The 25009-nt window shown below is 38.8% G+C and overlaps 1 protein-coding gene and 1 pseudogene across 5 annotated transcripts in view; one reads left to right on the top strand and one right to left on the bottom strand.

Annotated features, from left to right (window-relative positions):
* Positions 1-25009, bottom strand: part of AP2B1 (adaptor related protein complex 2 subunit beta 1) — a 130759-nt gene that overhangs the window by 70544 nt on the left and 35206 nt on the right. For all 5 annotated transcript variants that reach the window (XM_003929040.4, XM_010339660.3, XM_003929041.4 and 2 more), the window contains exons 6-12: positions 20080-20270; positions 17449-17670; positions 16795-16915; positions 16568-16663; positions 7061-7176; positions 5936-6101; positions 3465-3563 (exon numbers count right to left, since the gene is read on the bottom strand). In XM_003929040.4, coding sequence (XP_003929089.2) covers positions 3465-3563; positions 5936-6101; positions 7061-7176; positions 16568-16663; positions 16795-16915; positions 17449-17670; positions 20080-20270 — 1011 coding nt within the window. The remainder of the gene's footprint in view (positions 1-3464; positions 3564-5935; positions 6102-7060; positions 7177-16567; positions 16664-16794; positions 16916-17448; positions 17671-20079; positions 20271-25009) is intronic.
* On the top strand, positions 15492-15716 carry LOC120366863 (translation machinery-associated protein 7-like; annotated as a pseudogene).

The raw sequence follows: 25009 nt of genomic DNA, 5'->3' as shown, positions 1-25009 counted from the left end.
TTAAAATGGTACTCACCAGCCATAAATATTTAGGTTCTTATTTTACAAATGAGAAAAGAAGAGAAAGCTTCCAGGTGAAAAGACTTACATAAGCACACTTATTCTTTTTATTTTTTTGAGACAGAGTGTGGCTGTATCACCAGCCTGGAGTGCAGTGGCATGATCTCAGCTTACTGCAACCTCTGCCTCCTGGGCTCAAGCGATCCTTCACCTCAGCCTCCCAAGTAGCTGGGGTTACAGGTGTGTACCACTATGCTTGGTTAATTTTTATGTTTTTTGTAGAGACAGGATTTCACCATGTTGCATAGGCTGGTTGAACTCCTGACTTCAAGTGACCCTCCTGCCTTGGCCTCCCAAAGTGCTGGAATTAAAGGTGTGAGCTACCACACCCAGCAGCATACTTACTCTTTTATTATAACTTCTCAGACCTCATTAATTAATTGGACAGAAAAACCAAGCCTCAGCCGGGTGCTGTGGCTCACACCTGTAATCCCAGCTTGTTGGGAGGCCAATGCTGGAGGATCACTTCAGGTCCGGAGTTCAAGACCAGCCCAGCCACCATGGTGAACCCCTATCTCTATTTAAAAAAAAAAAAAAAATTAGTCGGGTGTGGTGGCACGCATCTGTAATCCCTGCTACTCAGGGGAAGCTTGAGAATCGCTTGAACCTGGGAGGCAAGGTTGCAGTGAACTGATATCATGCCACTGCACTCCAGCCTGGAAGACAGAGCTAGACTCCATCTCGAAAAAGAAAAGGCAAGCCATGAGAAATTGCTTTTTATAGTATGAAATAACCATCCACAAAGACCTTAAACCTAGCAAACACACATATATACACACACATATGAGCTTATGCTCAATATTGCTTCCAGCCGGAAATGTGTATTCTCCAAGTCCTTCTGAACTTTCAGACTGGAGAGGAAGCATAGTACAGTGGATAAGACCACAGACCTAGAGCCAGACTATCTAAGTATGAGTCCTAGTGCTGCCCCGTAATAATTAGGCCTCTCTGAGTTTCCTCATCTGTAAAAACAGAAATAGTGTCTCTTACCAGGATTAAGTGAGTCGATAGCCTGTCCTGTTCTAGGAAGCATATGAAAAATGCATGTAAGGCTAAAGAGCATTAATTAAAACTAGAATCAGGAAACCGTATGCCACAGTGACCTACACAGTTTCCATGAGAGATTCTTAAATGTGAGTCTAAGGTTTCAAACAACCAGTAAGGAAAATAAATCTATCAGGCAAGCTACACTGATAAACAGAAAAATCCAAAACTTATTAGAAATTTGATGTGGCTTCATAAAAAAAGAAAACATAATGAAGTAATGACTCTGATAACAAACTAACAACAGATCCAAATAGGTTAGTTTCCCCATGATGACTGTTATTACTTCAAACTGATAGTATTAGCATAATTCAGTAAAAGCAACTTTATTAGGGGTCAAAAACGATGCCGTAGTCCAGGTATCCAGATGTCTATTAATAAGGCTTGATTCAGAGGTGAATTTCAGACTATCTATAAGAATAGTACTACCTTGTATCCTTTAAGCAATCCTTCCTAAATACTTTATCTCAAATTTTGATAAATACTTAAGAGGTAAGAGACTGAGTTTGAAGTCTGGTAAGAATCCAAAATACAGCTCTCCTATGGTGCCTGTTAAATACAAACACAGAGGCCTTAACAGACAGTGAAGACAGGGTTGAGAACTTGTGAACACAGAGGAACTACCAAATATATTTGCTTGAATATTTACAGTAAGCAGACAGGAAGAAAAGCCAAAATTCTCTTTAGAAATTGTTTTAAGAGAATGTAAGCTGCTCTAATTCTGTCACTCTATGTGACCACTTACAGTAAGCTTGTTCAACCTGGGACCCAATACAAATTCGCAAACTTTCTTAAAACATTATGAGATTCTTTCGTGATGTTTTATTTATTTATTTTTTTAAGCTCATCAGCTGTTGTTAGTGTATTTTATGTGTGGCCCAAGACAATTCTCAATTCTTTTTTGAATGTGGCCCCAGGAAGCCAAAAGATTGGACATTGCTGACTTAGGAGTTTAAAATTAAAACATGAAACAGTGCAAAAAAAGCAGGGGAGACGAATAAATAAATTGTTTTGAATTCATCTTAGAGATACAGATGGGTTAATCAAGGATCCAGACAGTAAATCTGGAATGCTCAATTCAGTACAGATAACATTAGCCACTGACACTTATAACTGCTTTGTTTCGGGCAGAGGAAGACGCTTAAGAAAGTTTTTTAATACTTCAAAAAGCTCATGCAAACAAATGTTTTAAAGTTGTAAAATTAACAACAGGAAAAATGGCTCAGAATAGGCAAAGTACTGTTAAAGGGTTTTAAATTTTGATTACACATCAATATAAAGGAATGAGAATGAGAAAAAGGGTAAACTGGATATTTGAATCAAATTCCATTTGCAGTCATACATCTTAACTCTGACAGCTTGCTAAAAAGCCAGCTTCTTAGCAAAACCAATTAAGAACATAACTAAATCATGAATGGACTGATGATCATTATACCAGTTATACTAGAAAACCTAATTATTTTGATTTCTGTAGATCTAAAATAATGACCTGATTTTTTTTTTTTTTTTTTTTTTTGAGACGGAGTTTCACTCTTGTTACCCAGGCTGGAGTGCAATGGCGCAATCTCGGCTCACCGCAACCTCCGCCTCCTGGGTTCAAGCAATTCTCCTGCCTCAGCCTCCTGAGTAGCTGGGATTACAGGTACGTGCCACCATGCCCAGCTACTTTTTTTTTGTACTTTTAGTAGAGACGGGGTTTCACCATGTTGACCAGGATGGTCTCGATCTCTTGACCTCGTGACCCACCCACCTTGGCCTCCCAAAGTGCTGGGATTACAGGCTTGAGCCACCGCGCCCAGCCAATGACCTGATCTTTAAGGCCAGTTGCCATTTTCCTGGGATCAGAATCCATCTGAACTTCTTTTCCTCTGACCAAAAAAATCAAATAATTCCATTCAGATCCAAATATATCAAATAATTCAAGGAAGCAGTATAAGCACTTTAAAATTATTTCCAAGAGAAAGGCAATCACTCTGGAAGGTAAAACAATGCATGAAACTTTGCTGAGGCCATCTCCTATTTCCACATGGTACTTTCATTTGAAAGCGGAAATGAAGTCACAGAGAAGCAGGTAGTATCAGAACACATCATTTTTACCTAAGTATGTCTTTCACTAAGAGTCTATGTTCAATTTTCATGAATTATGAAAAGTGGAGTCAGCCAACTCATTTAAAAGCCATACAATTAGCTACAATTCAGTTGAACACATTAAAAGGCATTGTTTTAATATTTTAACAGGATCTGAAGGCCATACTTCCTTCAAATAAAACTTCCCCAAATGAACCCCCTAGGAAGAGTTTCATAATTTCCTACAATTTGAAAAAGGCAAATCAACACCTCACTTTTTCCAGATTTCTTACCTGTGTTGCCAAACTCAAGACCTGCTGGACTAGCTCCTGTGTTTCTGATGGTTTCTTGAGGAACAGCTTCACTATGGCAGTAAGCAGAGTGAGCTGCACCTAAACAGACATAATTTGATAGAGTGAAAGAATGGCATTGGCATTATTACCTGCCATCATCTCCAAAGTGGTATTTCCGCAACTATGAATTACTATGGAGTCTTTCTGATGTTGGTTAAGAGAGAAAAGGTTAAAACTCATCAATATCAACAATAGCAATCAAAAGTATTCATGGGAAATACAAAGGTATTCAACCAAAAACTGTTTCCATCTATCCTCAAAATGCATTTTTGACACAAAACACTGCTTGTTTCTAAGCCAGATAGTTACCTATGGTTATTACTGTTATTATTATTACTAATTATTTTGAGACAAGGTCTCCCTCTATTGCCCAGGCTGCACATCTATGAATGTAGCCTCAAATTCCCGGACTCAAGCAATCCTTCTGCCTCAGCTTCCCAAGTAGCTGGGACTACAGGTACAAGCCACCATACCTCATTTTTAAAAAATTTTTGTATCTTTTTGTAGAGATGTAGTCTTGCAATGTTGCCAGGGCTGGTCTCAAACTCCTGGCTTGAAGCGATTCTCTCGCCATCAGCCTCCCAAAGTGCTGGGATTACAGGCAAGGGTAGCTGAGCCTGGTCTGTATTTCTTAAAGCATATGTTAACATAATGATGGTGATAAAACTGACACCTGAGCAAGTCTTTCATTATTTACTTCTAACAAAAGCTACAATTTGGGGGGAATTATGGAATCATCTGTTATACTGGGGCAAGAGCCAAGACAGTAGAATTATGACAGATTTCACAAAGCTATTGACTTGTACATACTCCTTGAATTAGATCTATTAAAATTGCTATGATTTGCTTTGAGTACAACTGGCAGACAAAAAGGGCTTAATAATTTATCTGCTTCTTGGTCCCATGGCTGTAATTTTGGTAGGGGAAAGTGAGAAGCAGTCTCAGAATTTTCATCCACAGATAATCTTTTCAAACCTCACCATAGACCCCAGTGAAAATCCCTGCTGTAATGACCCACAACCATTACTAACTGAAATGTGTAGTCAGTCTTAGGTGACAGAAAATAAGTCGTGGTAACTACTGCTCTAATCCAGTGGTTATGGAATGACAGCCGTAGCAGCAGCAACATCCTGGACCTTGTAAGACATGCAAATACTTAGGCACATCTCAGACCTACTGAGCCAGAAACTCTAAGGCTGAAGCCCAGCAACTTGTGCTTTAAAAAGCTCCCCCAGGTGTTCATAATACTCACTAAAGTTTGAAAACTACTGGTCTGAGTTACACAGGTTTTGAACATTAGAAATCAGTAAAACTGGCCAGGCGCAGTGGACCACTCCTATAATCCGAACACTTTGGAGGTCAAGGTGCGCAGATCGCCTAAGGGCAGGAGTTTGAGACCAGCCTGGCCAACGTGGTGAAACCCGTCTCCACTAAAAATACAAAAAATTAGCCAGGTGTGATGGCAGGTGCCTGTAATCCCAGCTATTTGGGAGGCTGAGGTGGGAGAATCACTTGAACCTAGGAGGCAGAGGCTGCAGTGAGCCAAGATCATGCCACTGCACTCCAGCCTGGGCAACAAGAGCAACACTGTTTAAAAAAAAAAAAAAAAAAAAAAAAAAGGCCAGGTATAGTGGCTCACACCTGTAATCCCAGCATTTTGGGAGGCCGAGGTGGGTGAATCACGAGGTCAAGAGATCAAGACCATCCTGGCCAACATGGTGAAACCCTGTCCTACCAAAATACAAAAATTAGCTAGGCATGGTGGCATGTGCCTGTAGTTCTAGCTACTCAGGAGGCTGAGGCAAGAGCATCGCTTGAACCTGGAGGCGAGGCTGCAGTGAGCTGAGATAGCACCGCTGCACTCCAGCCTGGCACCTAAGCAAGACTCTGTCTCAAAAAAAAAAAAAAAAAAAAAACAACAAATCAGTAAAACTGGCCAGGCACAGTGGCTCATGCCCCAAAATTCCAGCACTTTGGGAGGCTGAGGCGGGTGGATCACTTGAGGTCAGGAGTTTAGGACCAGCCTGGCCAACGTGGTGAAACCCTGTCTCCACTAAAAATACAAAAATTAGCCAGGTGTGGTGGTACATGCCTGTAGTCCCAGCTACTCAGGAGGCTCAGGCAGAAGAATTGCTTAAACCCAGAAGGCAGAGGTTGCAGTGAGCCAAGATTGTGTCACTGCACTCCAGCCTGGGCAACAGAGCAAGATGCCAACTCAAAAAAACAAAAAAACAAAAAAAAAAGAAAAAGAAAAATTAGTTAAACTGAAAAGGGACATCCCTGTTGGGAGAAAAATGAACACACTATATATAAATACAGACACAGAAGAAACTGCCTATAACCTTTGCCTTCTCTGAAATCTCCCCAAAGACATGTAAAACTACCAGGATAGACAAGAGATAAGAACTTACCTGGGTGCTTTCATCGTGAAAACCCTCCAGGAAGCTTTCTAGTAACTCATCTGCATTGTCAATTCTTTCAGCATATTCTCCCACAATCCAAATCATAGCTGCTCGAGCATCTGGCTCATCTAGCGAGTCTAAGTTCTCACATAGAGTGGCAATGATACTTTCATACCTGATGTGAAAAAAATTCACTATGGTTATTGAAGGCCAAACTAAGAACTGTATTTAATAGTGAAGGCTAAAGGCAAAAACCACAAACAAGGGACCCTAAACCAAATCACCAAACTGTAAAAGCAGTGAGGTTGCAGTGAGCTGAGAACACACCACCGCACTCGCCTGGGCAACAGAGTGCGACTCCATCTCAAAAAAAAAAAAGACAATCAGAAACTTCGGCACAAGATATCTCTATGAGTGTGAGGCAACATGAGGTTTAAGATGCTTACAAAACTTTCCTTATTTCATTTTCAGATTCCTTAATTACTTGTTTTCAAAAATCAAATCTAAAAAAGTATTTTTGCTTCGTATACTAAGAGCCCTCAATCTAAAAAACTTGTGAAAGCGTAGATTTTTAAAAAATATCTGTATGAGAGTAACTACAATACTTCGGAAACGGCATGAGACTGATAATTTGTTATAGGTTCTGTAATTTTCTACAATGTAAGGTAACATGCAAAGTGAAGATCACAGCTGTTACCTTTCTGGCTTTTATGGAAGAGTGGCTATATGACATATCATCCAAACTCACACATTTCTGATAAGAAAAGGTACACAATCATTAATTATGTCTGGATAACAGATATAAACTGAGAATATGCCTGAACAACCTAGAATATACAGATATCCTATTTAACAGTAACTCTGCCATCAAAGAATCTGGTTAACTTTAAGATAGCCAGTAGACAACACATATTCAGGCAGAGCTTCAATTCTTCCCAGAGAAAGCAAGCAGAGTGAAAACTCAAGTTTCAATCCCTGTTCTAACTCTTTTATATGTTTTCAATATTTAATAAAGTATCCTATTATTACCAGTAACATTCAAAAGGGTAATTCTTACCTAGGCAATTTCAAAGTGCCTTACTTAAACATTTCCTAAGTAATTTGAGAAAAAAGAGTAAAAGTATTTGGACATACTTGTTGGGATATTTGCGGAAGATGTCCCTGATGACAACAATCGCTTCTTGGACCACATAATTCACTTTGGTCTGGATCAGATCAAGCAATGTGCTTACACAGCGCTCTGCAGATTGCTGGGAAGAGAAATAAAAAAAAAATAAGAAGTCAGATGATCTATACAATAACACCATCTCAACATAAACATTTTGAAACATGCAGGTGCATCAACTAAACTAAACTGAAAGATCAGGCACTTAATCTGACCAAACTATGCTAGAAGCTAGATGCCAAGCTATATAATACAGTTCTACATATACCCCAAATTTTATTCATTATTTGAACTGACAGATGAATCAGTTCAAATGAATTCTTTGAATACAAACAAAAGGATGTTCCTCATGATGTATAAACATCTGAAAAACATTTAGGTCAGGGATATTAACCTTCAAAGAAAATTATCATCTCAACCATAATGCTTTTAATTTTTGAAAAAAATATGACCATTACAGCAGTATGGCAGAGTAGTGACATTGTATATATTAAAGTCCAGAAACAAAGAAACACACACACCCATTTTGGATAACCAGAAGATAGAAATAAGAAGACAGAATAAGCCAACTTAGGAGGAAAGAATAAGAATTACAAAGCAGGAGGTCTTTAACTGAAGCTCATGGATGAGTGGAGATAGCAGAGGGTGTCTTTAAATCTATTGAAGTGAAATTATCAAATTTTGTAGGCGCATTCAAGCATATTTTCCAGTGAGAGAGTCTACAACTTCCATTACATTTTCAAAGTTATGCGTGATCCAAAAAACTCCGAAGAACTGTAGTACTTGACAATTTACCCATTTTGGGGCTATGAAACTTAAAATAATGGTATTAGATAAACGACAGTTTTCCATAGCCTATAATTCATCTATAAAATGAAGTTTTATCTGTTAATCTTTTATTAATTCAGAGAATATGAGAGAATACAAGTGAAAAAACAAATGTACAGAAACTATAAGCGATTATTTTTTAAAGGGACAGATACCAGAACAGAGATCCTAAAAGTCAAGAACCAGTCTATCACATATTACAATGTACTATTATGGGTCACCCCACTATGTGCCTCCTGATAAGATGCAACAGGAAGTACACACCATCACCTAATACGTATTCTTGTTAAAAACTCTGAACAGGAAAATTACCAAGCCTCTAGACTTAATTATCTAAAAGAGGATGGAAGAATAGATAAATAGCATCACTAAGATACAACCAGCCAAATCCAGACTCTGGGAAATTCTACAAGCCTAATGACCTAGATCCTTCAATACCTGGCACCAAAATAAGTAGGTAAAAAGACTTAAGAGACACATTATTCAAGTGCAATGTGAAGACTTTTTATTTATTTATTTATTTGCGACAGAGTCTCACTAGGTTCAATCTATTCTCTTGCCTCACCCTCCTGAGTAGCTGGAATTACAGGTGTGTGCCACCACATCCAGCTAATTTTTGTATTTTTAGTAAAGACAGGGTATCACCATGTTGACCAGGCTGGTCTTGAACTCCTGGACTCAAATCTGCCTGCCTCAGCCTCCCAAAGTGCTGGGATTACAGGGGTGAGCCACTGCATCTGGCCCAGACCACATTTTGATTTTCCTTTGTACAAACAAACTGTTAAAAAGACGTTTTTACATAATCAGTGACAATTGAACATGGACTGAATATTCAATAAAATTAAGAATTACTGTTAGCTGCTGGGCATGGTGATGTGACAATATACTTTAAGTATCTTATCTCTTAGATATACACACTGGACTACTTGAGTAAGATTATATATGGAATTTGTATTAGCATCCCACCCACCTGAAGGTAGAGGGAGAAGATAAAACAGAAACAGCATCTAATCAGTATTTGCTCAAGATAAGATGATGAATACACAAGAGCTCATTATTCTGTTTTATTTTATTGTACACCTGAAAATTTCTGTAATAAAATCTTTAGAAGTACTATAACAATCTAAACCACTATAAGCAATAAAAACAAAATTGCATCTTGAGATCATTTATATGAGGTCATATACAGGATGCTTCTGTTGTACCACGAAATGATTCTGCAGTCTTCTATGTAGTTTTGTCCTTCTTCTGATTGTATTTATATCCTCTATTTTATTCATTTTCATCTATTACTTCCTGTGCTGTTATTGCAACAGCAAAATAGTTGGAAAAAATTTAAATGTTATATTTATTAATGTTGTAATTGTTAGAATAAATTATGTAGTATGTAGAAAATGGGTCACTATAAGGATTTAATTACCATAAATTAGATAATACAAATAAGTGCTTAGCACAGGGCTTGATATAAAGCTCGTATTTAGTCAATCCTTAGTCTCATCACTAAAACGAATACTAATAAAAGGATGTTCCTCATGATACATAAACATTGGAAAAATATATATGTCAGGGATATTAATTTTCAAATAAAATTTTCATCTCAACCATACTGCTTTTGATTAAAAAAAAAAAAACCTACGGCTGGGCGCGGTGGCTCAAGCCTGTAATCCTAGCACTTTGGGAGGCCGAGGCGGGTGGATCACGAGGTTGAGAGATCGAGACCATCCTGGTCAACATGGTGAAACCCCGTCTCTACTAAAAATGCAAAAAACTAGCTGGGCGTGGTGGCGCGTGCCTGTAATCCCAGCTACTCAGGAGGCTGAGGCAGGAGAATTGCCTGAACCCAGGAGGCGGAGGTTGCGGTGAGCCAAGATCGCACCATTGCACTCCAGCCTGGGTAACAAGAGCGAAACTCCGTCTCAAAAAAAAAAAAAAGAAAAAAACAAACAAACAAACAAAAAACCTACAATTAAAGCAGTATGGTAGAGGAACAGAAGTAAATATCCAATCATTGTATATACACAAAGTCCAGAAATAGAAAAATATACCTACAAAATTCAGTATATAATAAAGACAACATTTTATAACAGTAAGGAAAGAGCAATTTGTTCTGATGTTTGATCCACTCTACTCGTATCTTTCACCAAAATTATTTCCTGGTTGATTAAAATTACACTTAAACATATAAAACAAGGGCTAGGCATGGTGGCTCACACCTGTAATCCCGGCACTTCGGGAAGCCAAGGAGGGTAGATCATCTGAGGTCAGGAGTTTGAGACCAACGTGGTCAACATGGTGAAACCCTGTTTCTACTAAAAAACACAAAAATTAGCTGTATGTGGCAATGCACACCTGTAATCCCAGCTACTTGGGAGGCTGAGGCGGGAGAACTGCTTGAACCTAGGAGGTGGAGGTTGCAGTGAGAAATGACACCATGGCACTCCAGCCTAAGTGGCAAGTGCGAGACTCCGTCCCCCTGCCTCCACAAAAACCATATAACACAAAATCACTGCCATAGAAGTAGAAAAATAATCGTGACTTTTATACAACTTTAGGTGAAGCACAATTTTCTAAGTGTGCCACTGAGGAAAAAAACAAACTGATAGAAGAATCTAAACTTCTGTGCATCAAGAAAGCAAAAGAAATCTAAAGGACAACAAATTGGGAAAATGAATGCTAACTAAAAGAAGGGTTAACATACCAATCATAAAAGAATTTAGGCTGGGCGTGGTGGCTCACGCCTGTAATCCAGGCACTTTGGAGGCCAAGGTGGGCGGATCACCTGAGGTCGGGAGTTCAAGACCAGCCTGACCAACATGGTGAAACCTCATCTTTATAAAAATAAAATAAAATAAAAAATTAAATAATAATAAAAAAAGACTTTAAAACAACAATGTGGAAAAGATAACATATTGTAAAAAGGTGCATAGGACATGAGTGAACAATTCACAAATGGCTAATAAACATAACGGTTATGAAAAAATGTTCACTTCAACTAGAGTTCAAAGATTTAGCTACAAGGATACTCCTTCTACCATCATTTGGAAAAAGAGTAGAAACAACTTTAAGGTTCTACAAGGAATAAAGTTCCAAATTCAGTAAGTTATCAAGTAATCACAAGTTATGTCTATAAACCAGAAACTAAAGATGACATAAATTTTTCTTTATAATGCGGATCGATGTCCATGATATGGTAAGTAAAAAAAAAAAAAGAGTATAAAACACAAAGTAAATAAACAGTATTTGTGGAATGATTTCATTTTTTTTTAAGAAATACACTTTTGATGCCGGGCGCGGTGGTTCACACCTGTAATCCCAGCACTTAAGAAAAAAAAAATACACTTTTGAATAGAGCACTATATAAAAAGGATATAAAACGACGTCCCCCAAATCATGTCTACTGCATTATCTGAGAAGGCGGGGGAAGCAGCGTACTCTATTTTTTTGTTTAACTCATTTTATAATTTTATACGGCAAACAAACATGGCTTTCCTAATAGGAAAAATGTAAGTTTTTTGTTTTTAGAAATGACACACAAACCAGTATTTTAATCTATAAAAATTAGAAATTAGTAAACACAGAAAAAACAAGAGTAGGAAGTGAACAACTCCTGGTCTTAACATAGCACCTTAACCTCTCTCCTGAAAAGGACCAGGAGTGTCTGCTCCTGAAAAAAGTAGGCAAAAGTTACTGAAAAAAAAAAAAAAAAAAGATAGTACTATAGGATTGCTTTTTTTCCAGTGCTATTTATTTGCTCAATAGCTTATTGCTCCCCAAAGCTATACAGAAAGTTCATTACTATTCTTTTGCTGCTGATTCTTGTCCCATGGATGACTTAGTGCAAATAGGCCATCATTGCCTCTGCTGGCCCAATTTACTGTTTGGCTTGGCAACTCTGTTCAAACTGAAAACTTTCATGGCTGAAACAGTTACAGGAAAAGTTCTAAGGTAAACCTGGGTAATCTGAGATGAGAGCACTAGATTAGACAGGATTCCTGAAGGGTGACCTTCAGTTTCTTGAGAAAGTTCATTCCTCATGTCCTCTTAAACTCCCACCAAGGAACTTAGTGAAAGGAAGAAGTGAAAGCCATCAGCAGTCTTTTCCAGAAGACTACGAAGAATCTTTCCATTAGTCACAATACATGACTAACAGCCTTGAGGAATCTAGGTGCTTTGAAAACACTTTCTAATAATTCCAGGGCTAGAAAGTCTCTTAACTTCAGAATGAGATATAATTTTTGTATTACCGTTTATAGCTTTGTCAGAGAGGTCATAAGACAATGACCATCTGGTAGAAAAGACGGCTATGTACAATAGTAAAGAGAACAAAACTATCTCACTCTTACGCTACCAAAATCTCTCTGAAAATTACCTACATTAATACGACGTAGACAGTAAGATATGTCAATTTAAAAAGAAAAGAAAAACAAATTAAGTTGTGATGTGTGGTGACAGTGGTAATAAAAAAGATGTAACATATCAAGATCCAATAAGAAGACTTTCCCATTTCTCCAATGAAGCAAGAGAAACATTAAATATCTGAATCAAGTGAGCTAGAAGAACCAGAAATAGAACCCAGGATTATCTAACTTCTTGTTATAACAGCCAGTCTACTAAGTGACTTATCAGCAGCAACTACATGAAGCAACACTAAATTGAAAAAAACAAGGAAGGCCAATTAGCAACAGATATTTCACTGGAGTCTCTGACACACATCTGTTGCCTTTTGTTCCTATAAAGTACTGGTCATACTGTACAAATTGTTTTAGTATTCCTGAGAAGTCATATGGTCCAACTCTCCGACTATGCAGAACTACATATAATCAAGTACCAAGAACAAACACGGGCTCTGAACCCACAAAAACAGTGAGCAAAGGCCACTGCTAACTTCAACAAATTTCTGAATAAGGACAAACAAATGGAGGACTGCTGACTGATGAGGCAGCCCATAAATTACAGCCCATAATAGCTACCGGAAGGCTGCAGCCAAGTTAGAAACCAATCTGGCCTCTAAGACCAGAGAGGCTCTTCAAGATGTCTTCCACGTAAAGATGAACCCCCTTCCCTAACGCAGAAACCTGATAGTCGACAGCCTTGCCTATGTATATATAAGTCCTAATCAACTTTTCTGTTACCTCATTCTTTTTTTTTTTTTTTTTTGAGAAAGAAAAAAAGAATAATAAGAAAAAGAATAAAGAAGAGGAAGAAAGAAAAAGAGGAAGAGGGAGAGAGAATGGGGGTATTGCTTTATTGCCCGGGCTAGGATGCAGTCTAAATATGGATCTGTTACTTCATTCTTAAAAAGAAATGAGCAACCAGGTGTGGTGGCTCACGCCTGTAATCCAAGCACTTTGGAGGCCAAGGCGGGTGGGTCACCTGAGGTCGGGAGTTCAAGACCAGCCTGACCAACATGGTGAAACCCCATCTTAAAAAAAAAAGAAAAAAAAAAGAAAGAAATGAGCTGCACTTTAATGTATGCATAGTATACATCTCAATTTAAAAAAATTACATGTATAGAGATGCAACCATCACAAAAAAAACCCCAAATAATTAAATTCAAAGTCCAGAAACAAAAAATAAATCATTCATATCCCCAGAGACTCAAGAAGCTGTTGCAACCACAAAAAAAGGAATGCGATGAAAAATATACCAATAGCAAGAAATAGGGAGCTGTATGGAATGATGAGGAGAAGCCAGGAAAGCAATCAGTCAGAATGGAACAAACAAGACAGAGGACTGCAAAAGAGAAGGGTCTAAGACAAAAGAAGGTGTACAGATTTCATACTATGCTTAAGGAACAGGAAGAAGACAGGGGCATGATGAAGACACACATGCAAGAAAAAAAAGGCAATTAAAGAAACTCCAGGCAGGTGGATCACTTGAGGCCCTTGTTTGAGACCAGCCTGGCCAACATGGCTAAACCTCATCTCTACTAAAAATATAAAAATTAGCTAGGTGTGGTAGTGCATGCCTGTAATCCCAGCTACTCAGGGGGCTGAGGCACAACAGTTGCTTGAGCCCAGAGGCAGAGGTTGCAGTGAGCCAAGGTTATACCACCACACTCCAGCCTGGGCAACAGAGTGAGACACTGTCTCAAAAACAAACAAACAAAAAGAAAGAAAGAAAAATTAAAAAAAAAAAAAAAAAAAAAGAATAAAAGAATCATTAAAAAAAAAAAAAAAGCCCTCCAGAAAAAAACAAAAGATACTATAATATAATCGTTTGCATTATATTGGCCCTAAATATTTAGTCATAATATGCATAAATTTTGCAAGCCAATAGTTGATAGAATAAGAAACAAAGGCATATTATTTCAATCTACCATGATAATGGATATAGGAACAAAAACTTTCCATGTGTAATTACACTGGAAAATAGGAAGGAGAAGTAGAAATGGTGAGTTGTATGAACTAAGCTTCTTTTTTGTTGTTGTTGTTGTTTTGTTTTTTGAGACGGAGTTTCGCTCTTGTTCCCCAGGCTGGAGTGCAATGGCGTGATCTTGGCTCACCGCAACCTCTGCCTCCTGGGTTCAGGCAATTCTCCTGCCTCAGCCTCCTGAGTAGCTGGGATTACAGGCACGCACCGCCATGCCCAGCTAATTTTTTGTAATTTTAGTAGAGACGGGGTTTCACCACGTTGACCAGGATGGTCTCGATCTCTTGACCTCATGATCCACCCGCCTCGGCCTCCCAAAGTGCTGGGATTACAGGCTTGAGCCACCGCACCCGGTCTGAACTAAGCTTCTTATAGCAGAAAGTTAATAGAAAAAGTCTATGATAGGTAAATCAATAAATAATAGCATAAGAATATTATTACTGTTATTATTCTTTTTTTGAGACAGGGTCTTGCTCTTTCACCCAGAGTGAAAAGGTTTCAGGCTGGAGTGCAGTGGCATAATCACTGCTCACTCCAGCCTCAACCTCCTGGATTCCAGCAATCTTCCTGCCTCAGCCTTCCAAGCAGCTGGGACTACAGGTGTGTACCACCATGCCCAGCTAATTTTTTAAAGTTTTTGTAGAAACAGAGCCTGACTATGTTGCCTCGGGTGATCTCAAACTCCTGGGCTCAAGCAATCCTGCCACCTTGGCCTCTCAAAGTTCTGGGATTACAGGTGTGAGCCACTGCACCCAGCCAAGAATATTATTTAGAGATATGGAAGTGCAGTCATGTCTCCATATCCATGGGAGATGGATTCCTGGGCCCCTTGTGGATACCAAAATCCATGGAGGCTTAAGACTCTATAACATAAAATGGTATAGTATTTGCATATAACTTACGCATATCCTCTTGTATACTTTAAATCATCTCTAGACTATTTCTAATACCTAATACTATATAAATATGACATAAATAATTGTTACAGTTATTGTTTAGGGAATACAGACAAATAAAAAGTCTGTACGTGTTCAGTACAGACAAAATCATCCTTTTTATTCCCCCTGAATATTATTGATCCACAGTTAGTTGAGTCCATGGATGTGGAATTCATGGATATGGAGGACCTATTATAATCAAAAGAATAACTAAAAGCGCCCATTTCTGGTGGCAAGGTCTGGGAAAGGGGCAGCAGGCACCATGTCCCACTGAAAAGGTGGCAAGAAAAAGCCCCTGAAAAGGCCCAAGAAGCAGGCCAAGGAGATGGATGAGGAAGATAAGGCTTTCAAGCAGAAACAAAAAGAACAGCATAAGAAACTCAAGGAGATAAAAGCGAAGGCCGTGGGGAAGGGGCCCCTGGCCACAGGTGGAATTAAGAAATCTGGCAGAAAAATAAGCTGTTCCTTGTGCCTGAGGAGACAGTGACCCCTTATTTCATCCATATTTAAACATCTGTATTCCCTGCCATAACACTTTTTGCCTCCTGTAGATGGCATTAAGTCTTGGAGCTGCTGTACGTTTTAAAATAAACTTTTGGTAAAAAAAAAAAAAAAAAAAACTTCTAGTGGCTCATAATCTCTTTAGTTGTTTTCACTAAGTCAGTCCTACCATAAATGTGAATTTAAAGTAAAACCAGCTCAGAATCTTGCCAGAGTCTGCCGTTTCGTCCTTGTTCAACCCTAAACTTTGTATCACCTAAAATTAAACCAACTCATTTGACAGGAAAAAAAAAAGAATAACTAAAAACAAAAAGAGTTAAAAATCATTCCCTCTGGGAAGAGGGTCTAGGTAGGGAGGGAAGGGAGGAACCAGAGACAGCTGCTTTCCATTAAAAATTATTTAACATTTAAACTATGTGCTTTGTAATTTTGATAAACTTAAAAATGTATTTTAAAGAAAAAAGTGAGCCGGGCATGATGGCTCACACCTGTAATCCCAGCACTTTGGTAGGCTGAGGTGGGTGGATTTCCTGAGGTCAGGAGTTTGAGACCAGCCTGGCCAACATAGTAAAACCCCCTCTCTACTAAAAATACAAAAAATTAGCTGGGCATGGTGGCAGGTGCCTGTAATCCCAGTTACTAGGGAGGCTGAGGCAGGACAATCATTTGAACCCGGGAGGCAGAGGTTAAAGTGAGCTGAGGTTGTGCCATTGCATTCTAGCCTGGGGAACAAGAGCAAAAGTCTGTTTCTTAAAAAAAAAAAAAAAAAAAAAAAAAAAAGTGAATAGAACTCTCAGAATCCCCAATATGTGATTGTAACTATCATCAGATACTTGCCTCCACCTTGATAGCACACCGTCCAATGGCCCGCACAGCTTTTCGAACAAAGTCAACATCTACCTCTGTGGCATATTCCTTCAGTTCTGCCAGAACCTGTTAAAAAAAAATCCAGGAAGTGGTTCGTCATTAAGGATTCTCAAATAGCAATCTCACAGCTTAGCTTCTTTAAAGATCAGAACTTAAGAGCTAAATCATCAACAACTTAAGCCTGCAAAAAGTCTAACCTGAGCAATGTTGGCTTGAGATGCCAAACGAATCATGATGTCCAACTTCTCTAGTTTAACATAGATGGGATCATTGTACTTCACAAAGAAGACTTTGATTTCCTGCTTTAAGATTTCAGGCCTGGAGTACACAGAAACAGAAGAAAGGAAGGTGAAGGCATATGCTGATATACCCTTCTGAGACTCTATTAATACCTAATCTGTGCTTCTCTGTTCTCCTCCTGTTCTAGTCAGGAAAAAAAAAATGCATAAACTTCCTCTATACGCCTCTATTCTTATCAGTTCCATTTGGCAGATTATTTTTTATCCTTTTTAAGCATCAGGGCACATGTTGTCATGAAGAACTGCTAGAATAACAACAATCTGGCTCTAAACTACAGCCTGAACCATATCAACCAGGCAGTAGACAGTATATCAGAAAGAGACCCTTCAGAAAACAAACTGGATTGTGGATCAACACCTGGCATTCATTACAGCAATACTGTGATATCAACTGCTAGTCTCCTGATGCTAGGCAAGCAAGTTGCTCTGCCATATAACATTTTCATTTCCACATATTAAAAAAAGATTAAAACTAGCTTAATTTAACATTGACATTATTAAACTTAATGCAAAATTACAAACACTTTAATCAACACTTCAGTATTTCCCAACCTTTTCTGGACAATTAAGTTGATGTTCCTCAGGGCGACGTACTGCACTTCTGGCTCCCCAGAAAGCAAAGTGACAAGTGGAGGGGCTAACTTCTTCAGCAGCATATTGTAGTAGTCAGAATCCTTAGGTAACAATTCTAGAAACTTCATTAGGACTTTTACCGCTGAAAGCACCACTGCTGAGTTGGCATGGGATAGCCGGGGAGTTACCCGCTCACAGATACTGAGGGCAGAGAATGAAAATTAACATCACGAATTATAATTTCTTTGCTGAATACATTCCATAAGGTAATATGTCAGAGTCTAATGGCCCAAGTATCAAGAAATTAAAGAATTAGTCAGAAAAGTCAAAGCTCCATGCTTAGATAAAATTGGGATCCAACACTGCAGAAGCCTCATTCTCAGCAAACTACAAGCAGAGCAGGGACATCAGAAACTTTCAGGAAACCAACAATAAGGGATGTTCAAACTAGAAAGAAACTAGCAATACTCAAAACACTTGAGCTCACACCATTTACCTTCTTGTTTTATAGTCCTCTTTGTCTCCCCATATTATGTTAGGGCTCCCTGCCTCACAGCCCATTTCTACTCAACCTATAGGAAGTCAAATTAAGCATTCTGAGAATTATTTCATAGGAAGAGACAGCAACCCAGCTGTGACTGAAGGTTTCACTGTAAGACACAGGAGGAGGTAGGTTGGCAGAGAAAACCATCCAACCCCCTGTTTTGAGGATAATGAGAATAAGGGACTATCTGAAAAGGGTTTATTTCTTAAATAGCAGGACACCACTACTGGATTTTCCCACCTCTCCTAGCCCCTGCCACCTACACTTACATGCCTCATAAAATCTTAGATATTTAATTGCCTGTTGAGGATCCTTTAGAAATTAATCTAGGCCGGGCGCTGTAGCTCAAGCCTGTAATCCCAGCACTTTGGGAGGCCGAGGTGGGTGGATCACGAGGTCAAGAGATCGAGACCGTCCTGGTCAACATGGTGAAACCCCGTCTCTACTAAAAATACAAAGAATGAGCTGGGCATGGTGGCGCGTGCCTGTAGTCCTAGCTACTAGGGAGGCTGAGGCAGGAGAATTGCTTGAACCCAGGAGGCGGAGGTTGCGGTGAGCCGAGATCGCGCCATTGCACTCCAGCCTGGGTAACAAGAGCGAAACTCCGTCTCAAAAAAAAAAGAAAAAAAAAAGAAATTAATCTAATTGATAGCTTGGGCAACATAAGTAGCTAGCTTACTGTATTAAAGAAACAAGATAAGCAGGTTGTGTTTCTCTCTTCCTCCTATACCTACTCCTAACGTCCTTTGGGTCTTTATACAAATGCCACCTTCTCAATGAGGCCTTCCCTGGCCATCCTTTAAAAAGAAAATATACCCCTTACCCCCAAATGCCCAGCATTCCTTAGATTTCTTCTCCACTTTACCTTTCTTGTTAGTACTTATCACCATCTCACATATTACATATCATACTATCTAGACATATTATATATATATGCCTACCCCATCCTTCAGAATAAGTGAGGGCCATGACTTTGTTCACTGCTGTATCCTGAGGGCCTAGGAATACTGCCTGGCATACAGTATGCACTTAATAAATATTTGCTGAATGAATGAATGAATGAATGCAACATCAATGGCCAACAGAAAATAAAATTCTCAGTAATTTCCAGACTATATTTGTACTTTCAGTGATGGAAAGAAACTATCAGAGTGAGCTTTAGTTCAGTCTAGAGGGAACAATTTCCCAGATAAGTGAAGATCACTTACATTCTAGTAGCTTGGAAATCAGCTTCAGCCAGACCAGTTCTTATCTACCATAATTAAAATATACCAACTGTAATGAAGAGCCAACATTTCTTCAGAAGTACTTTGCCTAGTACAGTGCCTACATATACAAAACGCTCAATAAAAATTAGGGATAATTCCAACTTTGTAAACCATATATACATAAATGTGTGTGTGTGTGTGTGTGTGTATACACACACACACGCATATATACACACACACACACACGCATATACACACACACACACACACACACATAAAATACATGTGTAGATGAAATTTAGGAGTCAATTTCTAATAACCAAAGAAAATTCGAAACATTATATGGTAACAAGCCAAGTGGAACAATCTAGGTGAGCCTTCTAAAATATTTAAATTCAGACTGACATGGTTTCCATACCTAATGGAAAGCAGGATATATTGTGCTGACTTTAACATACTCTCATACTGAATTACAGATACACTTCAGCTTGATAACTAATATAAAGCCACTTTCTATGTATCTAATAGAATGAAAAATCTATCACCCCAAAGAGGGATACTCGATAATCTTTGTTGGCCAAATGGCCAAGAACTGTTGCATGGGAGATGTAAGACGATGAGAGAGATTTCAGCAAGCAGAAGTAACTGTATGAAAAACATGCATTTCTTAAAAACAGTTTTGCATAGTTTATTCCACCACTTAAAATATTCCTAAATCCAGGGAGAAAATACCCTGGAGATAGCAACAGCTACCCCAGAAGCCACTGATCTTCCTCAACAGATTTATTCTAATAGCAGACTCTAGAACTTACTGAATCAGGCAAGACTACCAGAAAGTAGCCAGGAAAACAGACTGACCTCTGAGCCTCCCGATCATCTTTAGGGTTGTAATTAGACAGGCAGTCCAGGATGAAAATCTGACCCCATTCAGTGCACTCATTGAGGGCTGTTAGCAGCTTATTAATGTTCTGTGGGTTCAGATCGAGTAAGTTGCTGTTTGGGTGAGACTCACTGATTTCAGATAATGCTGCTACAGCATTAGCCACCACCTGGAAATGAAGAGGGATATAACCTTGATTCAACAGGAACAGCACAGCTATTATACACACAAACACTAATCAGCCTTCTAGGGATCACTTTAGGATCTTAATTCATAACCTTTCCTGAATATTTTACCTAGTCAGAAGGAAACAGATAAAACCACCAGTGATATTATATATAGCTTCCCAGAGGTCAGGCAACCCAGAATCAAAACAATTCCTATATTAGCAGAGTCACACATTATTTAAGATTAAAACATACATTAACCATGTTAACAGCACTCAAAACTGTCAAAAAAAATCAAGGCATATGAACAGCATATGAAAAACAGCAACGTCTAAACATGAAACAGAAAAATCTAGGCCAAATAATTTTATAGTTGTATAGTTGTATATATATGGGGTTAGGGGAGGTGACACCATCAATCTACCACAAGTCAGAGTAAAAAGATGTGGGCCTGAGACCCCAGTTCACTAGCATACAATGCTGAGAGAATATGTAATCTCTGTGAAATTCAGTTTCTTCATCTGAAAATGAGATAATTTAATCCACCTCACAGATTAGTTTTAGTCTGAGGACAAGATCAGATGACATATGTGTAAGTGCTTTCTACAAAGCCTTACGTAAATTTAAGGTGGTTGGTTATATTACTATAATTCAAGTGTAAGCTACAGTTTTTCAAATTAACATATTTGAAATTGGGTTGCATTTTATAATCAATGGCCTGTCAGTTCAATATTAAGCATTTTTCTTTCTTAGTAATACAGAAAATAATAATACATCTTATAATCAGTGGCATTAAAGAGTCAATGAAATACAGTATTTCCAATGTATTGTATCCTTCTTTCTGAGAGTGGGGTCAATGAAAAATTGGTACCTTTTTAAAATTTTTTGAGATAGCCTTCCTCTCTTGCCCGGGCTGGAGTACAATGGCACAATCTTTACTCACTGCAACCTTTGTCTACCAGGTTCAAAGGATTTTCCCACCTCAACCTCCTGAGTAGCTGGGATTACAGGTGCATGCCACCATACCCAGCTAATTTTTGTATTTTTAGTAGAAATGGGATTTCAGTATGTTATCCAGGATGGTCTTGAACCCCTGACCTCAGGTGATCTGCCCACCTCAGCCTCTCAAAGTGCTGGGATTACAGGTGTGTGCCACTGCGTCTAGCTGAAAAATTGCTACCTTTCACTAGAAAGTACACTTGTATCCTGACTCACGGATCTGGAAATCCATTTAGCTGCAAGAAGAAAAGTCAACACTTTATCAAAATTACAAATTATTTCTAACAAATCTACAACCAAAGAACATCTAAAGTCATGTAAAAGTTACAAAAATACTCAAAAAAACACGCATACATACAAAATACTATACACTGTGGCCTTGTACAAGTAAATTTAAAACCACGTTTTGCAGTGAGGCTCCCAAATGCTGACTAAAGATGAGCAAAGTGAGGCTGAATATAAGTATTCTCCAAGTATAAGTTGGCTGCGCACAGTGGCTCACATCTGTAATCCCAACACTTTGAGAGGCCAAGGCAGCCAGATCACTTAGGTCAGGAGTTTGAGACAGCCTGGCCAACATGGTGAAACCCCATCTCTACTTTTATTCTTTTTTTTTTTTTTTTTTTTTGACATGGAGTTTCGCTCTTGTTACCCAGGCTGGAGTGCAATGGCGCGATCTCGGCTCACCGCAACCTCCGCCTCCCGGGCTCAGGCAATTCCCTGCCTCAGCCTCCTAAGTAGCTGGGATTACAGGCACGCGCCACCACGCCCAGCTAGTTTTTTGTATTTTTTTAGTAGAGACGGGGTTTCGCCATGTTGACCAGGATGGTCTCGATCTCTCGACCTCGTGATCCACCCACCTCGGTCTCCCAAAGTGCTGGGATTACAGGCTTGAGCCACCGCGCCCGGCCTTTCTTTTTTTATTTTTTAAAGATGGGGTTTCACCATGTTGGTCAGGCTGGTCTTGAACTCCCGACCTCAGGTGATCTGCCCACTTTGGCCTCCAAAGTGCTTGGATTACAGGCATGAGCCACCATGTCCAGCCGGTGAAACCCCATCTCTACTAAAAATACAAAAAATTAGCTGGGAAAGGTGGTACGTGCCTGTTAATCCCAGCTACTTCGAAGGTTGGGACAGAAGAACTGCTTGAACCCTGGAGGCAGAGGTTTCAGTGAGCCAAGATCACGCCACTGCACTCCAGCCTAGGTGACAGAGTGAGACTCCATCTCAATAAACAAACAAACAAATAAATAAATAAATATTCTCCAAGTATAAATGAAACATGATAAGAGACAGCTTCACTAATTACATATTTTGGAAAGATTCTCAAAAATGTAAAACTACTACTGTTAGTTCTTACTGAAATCCCTTAATAAAAACTTGAGCAGTGAAGAGTTGTATGATTACCATTTTGTTAGCAAGGGAAGAAGAAACATAATGACTACAATCTAGCTATTGATTTTAGTAGTCACATTATCTGGGTAATCTTCAGATTATCCCACCATATGATTTTATCTAGAAGGTAAATGGCTAGAGAACGTGATTTATTTATTTATTTTCACACCTCCATCCCCCAAGAATGTGATTTATTTAACAAATAATATACTTACAATACCCATTATTATATAAAGGATAACGATGATACAAATGCAATTATCTCAAGCTATATTTCGGTGATCAGAACAAAGATGCTAAGATGAAAAATCAAAGACTTACTTGGTAAATATGGTTATAGATATAATATTTTATTCTTGTTAAGACAAATCAGGAAGACTTATCTATCCAGCCCACTAGACGGTAACATGCATGAGGCTCTTTTCTGACTTAATTTTTGTTTGCTAACTCTATCATCAAGCATGAGAAAAGGCACAAAGAGAGAAATAATAACCCCTTCTATGTGCTTCATGTGCAGGGAAGACATTTTATTTTCCTTGCACAATGTACTTAGTTGACCTTATTGTACTCTAAAGGATCAAAATATCACATCACAAAGCCAAATGTCTGTTTTTATCTTGCTGCCAACACACACCCAGTCTTGGTTACCAGTTGTCTGAAATAATTTACCACCCTGTCAGTCAAACCCTTTTCACGTTTAAAAAAACAAAAAGAGGCCGGGCGCAGTGGCTCACGCCTGTAATCCCAGCACTTTGGGAGGCCGAGGCGGGTGGATCACGAGGTCAAGAGATCGAGACCATCCTGGTCAACAAGGTGAAACCCCGTCTCTACTAAAAATTCAAAAATTAGCTGGGCATGGTGGTGTGTGCCTGTAGTCCCAGCTACTCGGGAGGCTGAGGCAGGAGAATTGCTTGAACCCAGGAGGCAGAGGTTGCGGTGAGCCGAGATCGCGCCATTGCACTCCAGCCTGGGTAACAAAAGTGAAACTCCGCCTCAAAAAACAAAACAAAACAAAACAAAACCCAAAAAGATTAAAGTCTGGTAATAGGAAATAGAGACAAAGAAAATGTGAGAACAGGGAGAATTAAAAACAGCAATGAGTAGAAAAAGAACAGAAGGATGCTAAATAGAATGAGCAATTAGAAATCCTCTGTTATCACAGGCAATTGGAAATTAAACCAAGTGTATAATGCACCTAATGAAGTGTATGGTCTGGTGTTTAAATAGGCAGTTGCCACTTACCAGCACATTAAAACAAGAAACAAAATGGGGAAAAGTCAGTCTAACTGAAGGATCCAGAAAGATTAGATTAGAGGATTGTGTAGCAAAGCCGGCATGGATAAGTGAAATCACTGCCGAACAGTGACTGTTCAGAGGAGATGTTATCCTACCCTCTATACTAAAACTCCACTGTTTCTCTAAAATTCCTTGAAGTTCCTTCCATCCTATCTCTACACTTTTATCTCCTAATCTCCACAGTCACACTGCTACATTTTCAGAAACATACTGAGGCAGGCTCACCAGGCAGTGCTCTGAGTTTTCCTGGTCCTGTAAGCCAAGTTTCTCTCTCTCTTCAATGAAAAATTAAAATAATCCAGTCACACTGAATCTAAAGTAGATTAAAAAAAAAAAAACACTGACTTCGAGACAGCACCTGGGTGGCTAGAGTGTACAGGACAACTCACTTGTCAATGTTTACACTGTTTCTTTGAAATTTTTTACTATGAACATATATTGTCTATTTTTTCAATAAATATTAAAAATAGATTGAAACTTAAGATGCACTTCCTATTCCTCCAGAAAGTCTTCTCCAAACAATAATATCACAAAAGAACAAATCCAACCCTTACAATAACTGCCTTGACTCACCTGTATACTAAAACAAAGGTGTGCTGCTTTCATTTGAACTATTACTTTGATTTTGAACTGTTAACACAATTATGTGTAGCACTACTCCTGTCAGAAAACTGGTATTTCTCTTAGGAAATAATCTTAGAAATTCTCTTAGGGAACACAAAGACAGCAATGGTCTTTTAACTATGATTTCAGAAAAATTAAGAGTTTCCAAGAAAAAAATAGCATTTTTTTTTTTTTTTTTAAAGAGACATGGTCTCATTCTGTTGCCCAGGTTGGAATGCAGTGGCACTGATCACAGCTTCCTGTAATCTCAAACTGCTGGACTCAAGTGATCCTTCCACCTCAGCCTCCTGAGTAACTAGGACTACAGGCTTGTACTACCACACCCAGTCAAGTTTTAAAATTATTTATTTAGAGATGGGGTCTGGCTATATTGCCCTGGCTGATCTTAAACTCAGGGTCTCAAGTAATCCTCCCAGTTTGGCCTCCT

Source organism: Saimiri boliviensis, chromosome 17, assembly GCF_048565385.1.
Source record: "Saimiri boliviensis isolate mSaiBol1 chromosome 17, mSaiBol1.pri, whole genome shotgun sequence".
Lineage (NCBI taxonomy): Eukaryota > Metazoa > Chordata > Mammalia > Primates > Cebidae > Saimiri > Saimiri boliviensis.
This window is presented reverse-complemented; position numbering and strand designations above follow the sequence as displayed.